At 39.0% G+C, this 11,344-nt stretch overlaps 1 protein-coding gene and 1 pseudogene across 2 annotated transcripts; one reads left to right on the top strand and one right to left on the bottom strand.

Moving 5' to 3' along the window:
- Positions 1-252: 252 nt before the first annotated feature.
- Positions 253-5,800, bottom strand: LOC144651678 (uncharacterized; annotated as a pseudogene). Its single transcript, XR_013570362.1, has 2 exons — positions 3,530-5,800; positions 253-941 (listed from the first exon to the last, which is right to left on the bottom strand). The product of XR_013570362.1 is annotated as an uncharacterized LOC144651678 (transcript).
- A 340-nt stretch (positions 5,801-6,140) lies between these two features.
- Positions 6,141-10,256, top strand: LOC144649851 (uncharacterized). The gene is made up of 2 exons (XM_078509448.1): positions 6,141-8,592; positions 9,169-10,256. Exons 1-2 carry the CDS (start codon positions 6,159-6,161, stop codon positions 9,171-9,173), a joined length of 2,439 nt encoding a protein of 812 aa, XP_078365574.1. The 5' UTR covers positions 6,141-6,158; the 3' UTR covers positions 9,174-10,256.
- The last annotated feature ends 1,088 nt before the right edge of the window (positions 10,257-11,344 follow it).

An 11,344-nucleotide genomic window follows, 5' to 3' on the forward strand; every position in this document is an offset into this window, starting at 1 on the left:
AAGTGGTATCTTGTAAATCCATGTTTTTTGCAAAAATCCTTACTTTCAATAGTTTGCTTAGGAACTGGGAAATAAACCAACAAAATTTGTATTTCAATTGCTGTTAATTGTGACACCAGCCTTTAAAAACACCTTTCATTTCTTCCTGTGTTGAAAGGGAATAAGAGATGCTTTTGTGACACATGTACAAAATGCACAAAAATTACATTGACTGAGAAACATGTCCGTTGTAGTGGGCATTGCACAGTAGGACCATATTACACTTTTAATAATGTCAACGACAGTACTGCAACTATGTTTATAAGTGTTGCACTAAACCAAGCTGCAACAAACATTGCCAAAGTGCAACAAAGTATTTTTCTTTACAACAAATAACCTACAGCAAATGATCTCATGTTAATGTTACAATTACAAAAATTAAACACCTGATGTAATAACACTCAGGTAGTTTATAGTGAGCCATACAAAGAAACTTACAAAACGGCATTGATTAGCAGACAAAATTGGGATAATATAGTAATTAATTTTGATAGCAATATTGTGACTGATATATCAGTATATCCATTTCAGATTCAAGTAAACAAAACAAATACTCTAAGTAAAATAATATAGTATGGTCAATCTTACAACTATGCAAGTCATTGTTAAGTTCAAGAGCATACATTACTCTGTTTAAATTATGCAGACTATAACCTGTAAATATAACTGTTTTTGCAAGTTGCAAAATGTCAAAACAAAACATGATTAAATTTCAATTTTAGCTGATTCCAAACAGCCCTGAATAAACTGAAACAACAACCCTTCATAAAGATTTAACACAAGTTTTCCTTTGAAACATGAGGCAAACCATCAACCATTTTTGAAAACCTTGGTAAATAGGATTGAACATCAAAAAGCCACCTTTAATTTGCCTGCAAGTTAGGCTTTGTAAATGGCAGTGCCTTGAAAATAACAAAGAAACTTATTTACTAGTGTGGTACACCACCCATTAAAAAGGTTAAAGGTGGATGTTCAAATAATAATGGTATGGACAGCTAGAAACCACATGTTAGGCACTTTAATTTTTGTAACATGTAAAGCTTAAAAAGTGTTTTAATACAGGTTCCTTTAAAGCTCTCCCTCTGGTCCCCTCTGGCTGTGATCAAGACAAATTGTGGCTGCTTATAGAGGGTTTATCAACCTTTTCATTTTAAAAAGTTCATAAAAATTGTTGTCCATTCAAGGTTTTCATTACAAGGTTGAAACAGGCAGATTTCCACCTTCTGACAAGACATGGCTTGAAATACAATGCTTTCTCAATGCAGCTTGCGTCATTTGGACACATGTTGTATATATTTACATGTTGTAAGCCCCATTTACACGGCAGAAAATGTGGCAAGGCTCGGATAAAACTGGTACGCGTATCTAAAAAATTGCACTGATACCCTGTTTACAGGTCCTTTTTTCTACCGTGCTAAGCTGCGTTAAATAATGTTTTGGTGCGGGTAAAAGGCTCAAAACCTTGTCCAGCGTATGTGATTCTGCCTTAATGCGCATGCTGCTATTTCATTTAAACGTCACGTAAGAGTCGCGCATCTTTTCACCTTTTTCACAGAAGACTAGAGAAGGGTAAAGGTATATATGGTTCTTTTTCAGATGGCACCAGTAAATGGCAGCAGTGATGGCTTGTACCTCTCCTATTAACGACGACGATTATAATTGTTATTATTATTATTATTATTATAATTATTATTATTATTATTTTCTTCTCGCACTACTTGGTTCAACTCCTTACACCATGCTCTTCCAAGGTAGTATTTCAGCTTTCGACTCTGAACACTAACAAACACAAACTCAGGAGAAAGCGACCGAAGAAGACTACTGAAAATCATGCTAGTTCTTCCATGAATGTTCATGTGATTCTCTTGGCAACTGTTTTTCATAAAATACACGTCTAACACACCACTGAGTGGAATTTCTGAAAAATTTATTGAATGAAGTTTCGTAAGAAAAGAGTTGGTTCAGCACGGCTAATCGTTTACACTACACATTTTATTCGAGCCCGGTTTAGATTTTCAGGAACGCATACCAATTTTATCCTCGCTCGGGGCAGGTCCGAGCACGGGTAAAATTGTGGTTTGGCATGGGTGAGGAAAAGTTGTTTACACGACAAAATTTATCTGTGCCAAACCGTTTTTCCGGTATGCGTACCAATTTTATCCGAGCCGTGTCCAAATTTTCTGCCATGTAAATGAGGCTTTAACCACCTGGTCAACAAACCAAGGAGAATGCTGCAACTATTTTTTAACATTCACTTCCTGTATAAAACCTTATAAAACCCTGAAATTTAGGCAGCTAATGAACAGACAGCTGTAGCCTCATACATGTAGTGGTACTCCAAGGGGTGCTCCTTGGAGAACTTTTGGAGAGCTGTAAGCTCTAAAATAAAACCATTTTTGCTACAGACGTTGCCTCACAAATTAGCAGTGAAATTTCACAGTACAATGATTATTTTAAAGAGCTGTTATACCTTGACTAAAGCAGAAGTGCCATCAGTTTAGATTTGCATGGAATTTTTCAATTACTACAAGTTATTTAAATGGTAACTTGAGCACCACAAATTTTGTTTTCCTTTTCAGTTGAAAAGAACTAAAAACATGAAACAAGCAATTTGGTCTACCCTTCTACCCTTTATGAGGTTGATGCATTCCTTTAGGGAAATAGACGCTCAGAAATACAACATTTGGCATTCTGAGCAAGGTCTTTGCAGCAACCCATCACACATCAGGTGTAAGACCCTGATGATGTATGGTAGCTACATGATGATTTCGATTTAAAATAAACATTTGACACCTACATGTACTAAATGGTAAAGATGTAAGCAAAACAAACAGCTCTATAAATCAAAGAAAGCCAGTGAAAGCAATAATACAAACTCCTGAAGATAGGGGTTTTGAGCGGATATGTACTAGATAGATCCCTCTCTAAATATATAAGTCTAAGCAAATGAGTGACAAATCGCAAACCTTTTCAGTTTTCAGTACCAGTATTGTCACTGACAGCTGAACAGCCCAGTGAAAAATGTTGCAAAGCACTGGCCTGGCTTAACACACCAGCCTTCAAACCCCAGGGCGAGTACTCCGGTGTAAATGATGGGGAGATCGAATGGAGGCAAAACCAGGACCCAAAAATCCCTAAGTCTTCCGACATTACCCAAAAAATCCCTGGACCAAAAATAACCCTGAAAAAAAATCCCTGTCAAATACCCCTAAATGCCAGGAGGGGCAAAAACGCTCGAGTTTGATTATCATCAACTATAATACGCCAAGGCACTTTAGTTCGTTCTTATACCTGAAAAAAATCCCCTATTTGAATCAAGTCACCCAAAAAAATACTTGCCAAATTTTCCAACCCAAAAAAATCCCAGAATCAAAAATTTTAAACCCAAAAAAATCCTCGATCATCACCGTCATTTACAAGCCGAAGTACCCCCCTGGGCTTCAAACATGATACCAATCAATATATTATAAGTGTATCAATCCAAACATACCTCAAGGCCTTCTTAGGGTGAGACACTTCTGTTTGTGACCAGCCTTCCAGTCCTTCTTCTGGCACTGGGTGGAACAGTAGACAACAGCTTTGCATGCACTGCACTTTTTCAAGGTGATACCTTCAGTGTCCATCTGCTTACAAAAGGCACAACAATGTGTCTCAAACTGGGCACTTTCTTTCCAGGCAATTTCTTTGAAGGTCATCATCAACTTAATCTTCAGCATGGTGTACATCTCACAGCTGGCAAACTGGCATAAACTTGCAAGTCTGGGGCAATTAGCAAACTCTTTCAAGTTGCTAGTGTCCATGATTTTCTCATACATATACATATCACGGCTTGAAATCATGTCATTAATGAGCTCTGTTGAACTACCCATGATCAGCCCTTCACTTAAAGTGACAGTTCCTTCTGGAGAACAGCTCAGAAATGAAACAGGGTTGTGTCCACCCGACAATAAATCAACAACATAATCTTGAAATTTGGCCAAGTCCTGACATGCACATTCTTTCTTGTTGCATCCTTGTGTGGAGTCAGGGTCTTCTTTGACACACTGAGAGACCTTCTTCTTTGAGTAACTCTCATAAGCTTTCTTTGTGGCTGCAAGCAGATCATTGAAACTTCCAGTAAGTGCTTTTTTCTTCTCAGCACGTGTCATGGCTATCCATTTGTAGAGAAAATGGCTAGCAATTGAAGGAGCAATGGCCATTGCCTCCATAACAGAACTAAGCTGATGAAGCGAGGCTTCATCATGACACAGGCTTGAATACTGTGGCAGCTCTTCAACTTGCTGAATATTTTGGACAATTTGACTCTTGAAAGCTTCTTTAAAAAGCTGTCCAATGTCACTTATGTCCTTTTCTGAAAGCTTCTTGTGACAATGCTTGACCATCATTTCTTCCAAGATAGCAGTGCAGGATTCTGCCCATGTATAAGGATCAAAACTCTCACACTCAATTGCATCAACACACTTGACCACTGTTTCTTCAATGAGTGCTTCCTGCATGGGAAGAGTTGGTTTATTCTTCCAATACAGATTCACAAACGAGTGCTCCAAGAAGACTTGCAGGCTCTCTTTCAGGTTATATTCAATGCAAGTCTTAAACTTTTCCTTACTTTTAACTTTCTTAACTACAGCAAGTGCTGTTACCAGAGACTTCCTTGTAATTTCTGTTCCAATTTTACCTTTTCCTTCTTTATCCACACATGTTAAAGTCCAAGTTCCAGGCACGTCATCATTGTCATCGCTCCTTTTTGTTGCTGACGAATGACAAGTTTCACACTGATGCTCCTTTGACAGGTGCCAATCAACCTTGACGGACTGGCCTTCACACTCTCCCATATTTGCCAATTCGATTTGCGTCAAGCTCAGAAAGAGGTCTACAACTGGGATCTTTGCATTGAGCATTCTTCCTGCATTCTGATCATCATGAATTTTCTTTGCTGATTCCAGCATAGTAATGCTCATCGTCATATCATCTTTCCAGGTATACCACAGTGCCTGGTGCCGAGACATGCCAAAGAGCCTTTCAAAGTTTACTGGAATACTGAACTTTTCCAGGGTTTTCTTTTTCCACATCAACGTTTTGCTCCTTTCGTTACTGGCAGTGCTCATGAAATCTATCATACTGTCGCCACCCATGAAGGAGGTTCCCCGATTCCGGAAATTCTGTCGGGGTGGGGGGTAAGGGACACCCTAGGTGCTGTAATTCCGCTGGCTCCATCCACCAGCCCGCCAATTCAGGACGACGAAGGTCCAAATGAGTGTATGGTTTCTTTACTTGGCTTCCTCCCTTAGCCATAATGAATTCTTCTTCGTTACTGTAGGTGCAGAAACGGGAAACGCGCTCGAAGAATTCAAAACTGCGTTTCACTTCCTTGTTGGCAAAAAGGACGTCAACTCCTCTCGCTTTGGCCTTTTCGTAGCAAGGTAGAACCAAAAGCTTCGCTACCTCTTCGATTGGAGCTGGTTGAAGAACGAATTGCCCTGCAGCAATACTGAAACTATCCTCGACTATCGGAACTAACTCGCTTTCTCTCAACTTTTCCAAGAAGAAGCCATCACGAATTTCACCTCCAACATAGCACAGAATATTGACGAGGTCGTAAGTCAATTTTGCGGCCTTTTCCCCCTTCTTGAAGATTCCATTAACGGAGAAAACGCCTCTCCCATCCACATTTGACACGTAAGCTAAACCATGCTTGTATTTGGACAGAATTTTGGGATTAAACTTCAAACTGTGATGAGTAGCCATTTTGAAAGCTTCATACAGCAAAGATGCCGCACCGTCGCCGCGTCGCGCCAGTGCTTTCGCGCCAAAATATTGAACTCGCACAAAGCATGATGGCCTAGGACATTTGAGTACTTAGTGGGGTCTAGAAAGGGCTAAGCCAAGCTATAAAATGAGACGAAAAGATGAAATATTATTTAATATTGAGTTATTCAGAGTTTATTCGTTTATTTTAAGACATTCATCTACATTTAGAATAAAAATAACTATTTCATTTATAATAATAATTAATTTCTTTCTGACGAATCGGACTCACCTAGCCCCCGTAAGTAAAGTTTGGCGGGAATTGATACCCACGTGGTACATCACGCACTCGCTCGCCAAGTGACAGATCGAAGATGGCCTCCTTTCCTCGCGGCTACGAGTCGGGGCATTATCAATCCCCAGAATTTACCACAGAAACTTTATTCAAGTACAAGTACGGAGTGGCATGTGTATCGAATGTCGACGGACGGGGAAATGTGTCTATATACGCCATGATGAGAAGGCAGAGGAAAAATTCGAAACCCATATTCGATTACGCCAACATCTTGATCTATGTCGGCGGAGAGATAAGGGATGGTTTCTGCAACGCAAACCTAAAAGAAGGCGAAGCTCTTCGTTTTATGCAGACGCATATTGAGCTTTCGAGGGGACGAACCATTAGAATGATTTCTGTTCCCGTTGAAGAAGTGTCGGCGATGTTTGTGCTTCCTCTGCACAAGAAATCTGTCGAGAGGGGCCTGGGCTTCCCTGACACAAACGCGGCAAGTGCATTTGAGTATTTCAAAGAAGTTGCCAAATACTGCCCCTATCGGACTGTGGAGGAGTTTTTTGATGCTAAACTTGGAAAAGGTCCTCGAAAAACTGACCGTACAAAGTTCAATGGTCACAGAGGTGAACTAGAAGCGTGGTGGCTGGAAAGGTCTGAACTGTTGTACCATGAATGCCCTCTGCCTCCGTGCCCACCCACCCTTAATCTCAGTAGTCTTGGTGCAATGATGGGAGGGATGATGAATGCCCTGTCCGGGCTCATGGGACAGGCCAGCCAATTGAGTAGCCAACACGAGGAGACTGAGGCATGGAAGAAAGTTGCAGTCAAAAAATTTACCAATGCCCTAAACTATGAGAGATTTAGTGGAATGGCTAAGATACAAGCTTTGTGGTACATTTGGATTGGAGATCTTGAAAGGGCAGTGGTTATGGTGGAAGCTTGGCAAGGGCTTGAAAGAGACAAGACAGCAGGAAAAGTTCTTGACCAAAACAATGTCGTCGTCGAGAATATTCTTGAATCAACCCTTGGCAATCTCTCCGGCCGGGGAATGTGCCAGGGTCAGAGCACGATTGATGCACGGCTGACACCAAAAGACCAGTGCGACACTTGTTTAAGTCCTGTGTCTCCAGCAAAGAAGCGGCAAGGTCTAAATGTGTTGACTTGTCTTGACAAAGATGCAAATGGTGAGTTTGGCCATAAAGGCCTGCGTGAGAATGTGGCAAAATTGCTCTATGCAGTCTACAAATTTGGCATCAACAAAGATTTTGAAACATCTGCCAGCCACTGCTTTAAAGAAGCTCTCCATACCTTTCTAGAGCATTCTTTTACTGTCCTGTACTGGAGAATCAAACCCACAAATCCTATGACACAAGTTACAGAAAATGAGGCAGTTCCCGTGTTTATTGAATTGCTGAAAGTCAAAGAAAAACTTGATGTGCATGAATGGGTCAATTCCTGTACCATAGTGTTGGGGGATGCCCTTACAAAGCACTGCAGCAGCAAACTTGGCCAAAAAGATGTGAAGAAGTTGTGTGAATTGTTTCGCTCCAAGATGAATAAGATCTTGACAGAGTTTAAGAAGCTGGTTCAAGATGAAGCGACTGCAGAACCATCTGAAGTACTCACCGAGAAAGATGCGAGTATGGATCTCTTGAGGAAAACTGTTGCTCCAACCATGGCTCAGCAATTCAAGCGTAAATGGAGGCTCCTATCAGCAGCAAAGAGAAAGAAGATGTTGACAACAGACAAGCAGTGTCTCATTGAAGCTTGCAATGAAAGCTTTAAGGAGTTGGAGACGATGGATGAAAGTGATGGACATGAAAGTCCAGAAGACCAAGATGTGAATGATGGGGAGGAAAGTGAGGTCACCACAACCCCCAGCTGTGATGAAGAAAGCTGTGAAGTAAAAGAGGGAACTACATGTAGCTGCGAGGAAAACACGTCAAGCGAATCTGAAGATGATGTTGATATGGAAGCCGATTTTCCTGACAAATGCAGTGGCGATTCTTGTCCATGTACAGATAGTCACAAGTTTTGGCAGCACTTGGTTGGAGTTTTGTCCAGTGAGAAGAATCCTATCCCTTTCTACAAGTGCCTTCCTAATGGAGATGTAACGCTAAAAGGAGACCTTTGTCAGGATGATGAGGGTAATTTCTTTGATGACATGATTGCCCTAAATGAAGACTTCATAGCTGGTACCATAAAGCCTATTGAAGATGAGATCTTTGCTGAATGTCCCAGACTTGCTGTACTTTGCAAGATGGCATGTCACCGGATGGTTCCAACAATGCTGATTAGCATTATTCATGAGTTTGCAGAATTGGAGAAGAAAGACAACATCCGATTTGAATGCCAGCCCTGCCAAGGTTGTGGCCAGCTTGAGAGTCAGCCAGGTGACTTCAAGCGATGTGGTGGGTGTAAAAGTGTTTTCTACTGTGGAAAGAAATGTCAAGCTAAAGATTGGAAAGCTGGGCACAAACAGAAATGCCAAGTACCGGCCAAGAACAAGAAGGACACAGGTCAGTTGCAAAGAATTATTGTACCTATTATTACCTAAAAGTTTTCTTTTTTCAAGTTTTATATATGAGCCTCTCTATGGGTACCCAGACTTTGTTTTCATTGCATTTTGTTTTTGCAAATCATAGATTTTTTTTAATTAGATCTTCATTTTATGGATTGAAACTGTGTGACAGTGTAGTCAGTGTGATTCACAGCCAAAGAAATATCTCACTTCAGCAACAAATTGCATATTAAATTCATGAAAAGCCAATAGTTGAAATTATAACACCACTGATTTAATACCATTGAAGTCTGGAAGAAATACATGTTTTTTCGGTCCATGTTGATGTTGTTTTTTTTCTTTCTTTTGGAAACGAGGCTGGAGGCTGCTACTACATCTGACATTTTGTATTATTTTGATCGGGGAAAATTTTATTTTTGTCAGAGCAAGGTCAGTGAATTTTGCAAACTGATGTCTGTGGCAACCATGCTTGTGAATGGAACCATTAGACTGGGTCTGTCATAAAACTAGTCATGATATTTGTCTAAGGGTTATAATTTTTTTCATTATGTTGTATTTCTGTATTTCTCTTCAGAGTGATGGAGTGTTAAGAAGTTCTTCTACCAAGAAGGTTTTTTCCAAGCTACATGTACATGATTGTACACCAGACTAGTACAAATCAGTAAAAATACCATTAAAACTGCATTAAAGGTACTATGAACACTTTAAGTTTACAATGTAAGCAGTGATTTCAACATACTTTTATAATATAATTTAGTTGAAAGTTATTCTTTCTTACATTTCTTTCAATCAATTGTTTGATTTCTTATATTAATTGTGTACTTGACTTTTATTATTAATACAATAAAGCATTATTTCCATAATATATGTTGATCGCTTGTTTAAGACCTCGATGCCAAGCCAATAGAAAAATACTATTTTTTTAGGCAGTTCATGTTAGCATTGATCAAACTAAGGCAAAAAGATAGGTTGTTTCCGTTTTGTTTCTACTTTAATAAATGATATTTTTTTCACATGATTTTAGAGAATGATTAGTTTATAGAGAAACGTTTTCTACAATATGCACGTATAAATGTAGTTACAAATTTATTTCAAATTTGCATAATTATTCTGCCAGAGTCAAGAAATATATTTATTTATGTTGTTTAAAAGTGATGCGTTTTTCCAAGTTATTGTTCAGCAATTAAAAGTCCAAGAATTTTGTAGAGACTCTACAAGGTTACTTTTTTATTCATATACACGGCTTTCTGTTTCATGGTAATGCTTAGTTAGTAAACCATATAATCAAAAAGTAGGCGGCTCAAAATTCGAAGTAGCCGGTTTTTTAGCCGGTTGCCAGCACTTTATGAGAACCCTGAGAGTTTTCAAAGGGTCAGGTAGCAGCTCCTGCAATGTTCCAGATGAATGGCTCACTTCCCTTCAAGAGATCAATAGAACAAACAAAAGGAAAAATGTTCTAGACAGCCTCCAAAACAATAGCAACTGCACATGCATGCTGCAATAGTGAACCAGTAGTATTATAAGCTTACAAGAGCTGACACACTACTGTTTTTTAAACCTGACAAATTCAGTGATCAGTGATATTTTTGTGTTTAGGAAATCCCATCCTCGTGAGATGCACTTTGACTTGTTGTAAATCAGGGTATCAGATAAACATTACTTAACTAATGGTGGATTTCCAGTGACGCGTAATTTTACGTGCGTGAAAAAAATTAGAGACAATGTATGAACGGCTTGCGTAAACGTGTACGTAAGCCGTTCATACATTGTCTCTAATTTTTTTTACGCACGTAAAAAATTACGCGTCACTGGAAATCCACCATAAGACAAGCATGCAGTTGCCAGGGGTAAGCAAAATTTGAAAGCTACTTATCCAAAGGACAATATGAAACTTTAAGGTTGTTTTTAGCCCTGGAATTAGTTCTATACTGTGGTGCAGAAATTAAGATAGGAAATGATTGAAAATTCTTTTTTGTTATTACAATGTGCTCACAGATTCCAGGTTGATTTACAGGGTACTGCACTTTGTAAAGTCTAGCAAATGTTTGAATCTAAAATATAGTTGCTTTCTCTGTATTTCTTTTTTGTTTTTTCTGGTTGAAAATTTGTACCAAGGACACAGGTGTACACTTTTGTGTAAAAGAAAACCCAGAAAAATAATTATAAAAGAGAGAAAAAAAGATAAAAGTTTGTTACTGTTTGGAATCATGATTCTATGGTTAAGCAATGTAACATTTACTTAGTATATTATTGTATTGTTTGGAGTTAACTCCAATGATTAGATAGAGTTTGTTGAGAAGATTTTTTCAGAGATTTATATTTTAATATTATATTTAAAATAAACCTTTAAAAAAGGCTGGTTTTCATATGATCAACTTATGATTGCCAAGGCAATTCAAGGCAAGGGAAAATCAAACCCAGAATGGATATTATTCAATGCATGTTGACTGTGTAGGTAGTCTCATTTGATTTGTTGATCGATATATTGGCCGATAGCCAGTTGACACTTGGATGGTAGTCTACTGACACTTGACCGATCTATCGACCAATACAAGTGGCAACTGGCTCAATAACTTTTTCATCAGCCATTGCATTTCAGTATACACATGTAGGCGTAGGTGACACTTGGCCAACAGGCCTTCTTTACTTTGTGTTACAGCAAGGTATTGCACAGCTTAACACTTACTAGTGACACCCCTCACATGTGTCGCAGGTTATGGATTCAAATGAGAACAATGCAGTTCATGTCC

This window comes from Oculina patagonica, chromosome 4 (assembly GCF_052425735.1).
Source record: "Oculina patagonica isolate OP01 chromosome 4, crgOcupat, whole genome shotgun sequence".
Lineage (NCBI taxonomy): Eukaryota > Metazoa > Cnidaria > Anthozoa > Scleractinia > Oculinidae > Oculina > Oculina patagonica.

Excerpts from the sequence above, each read along its gene's own strand:
- LOC144649851 (XM_078509448.1), top strand. The coding sequence starts at position 6,159 with ATGGCCTCCTTTCCTCGCGGCTACGAGTCGGGGCATTATCAATCCCCA.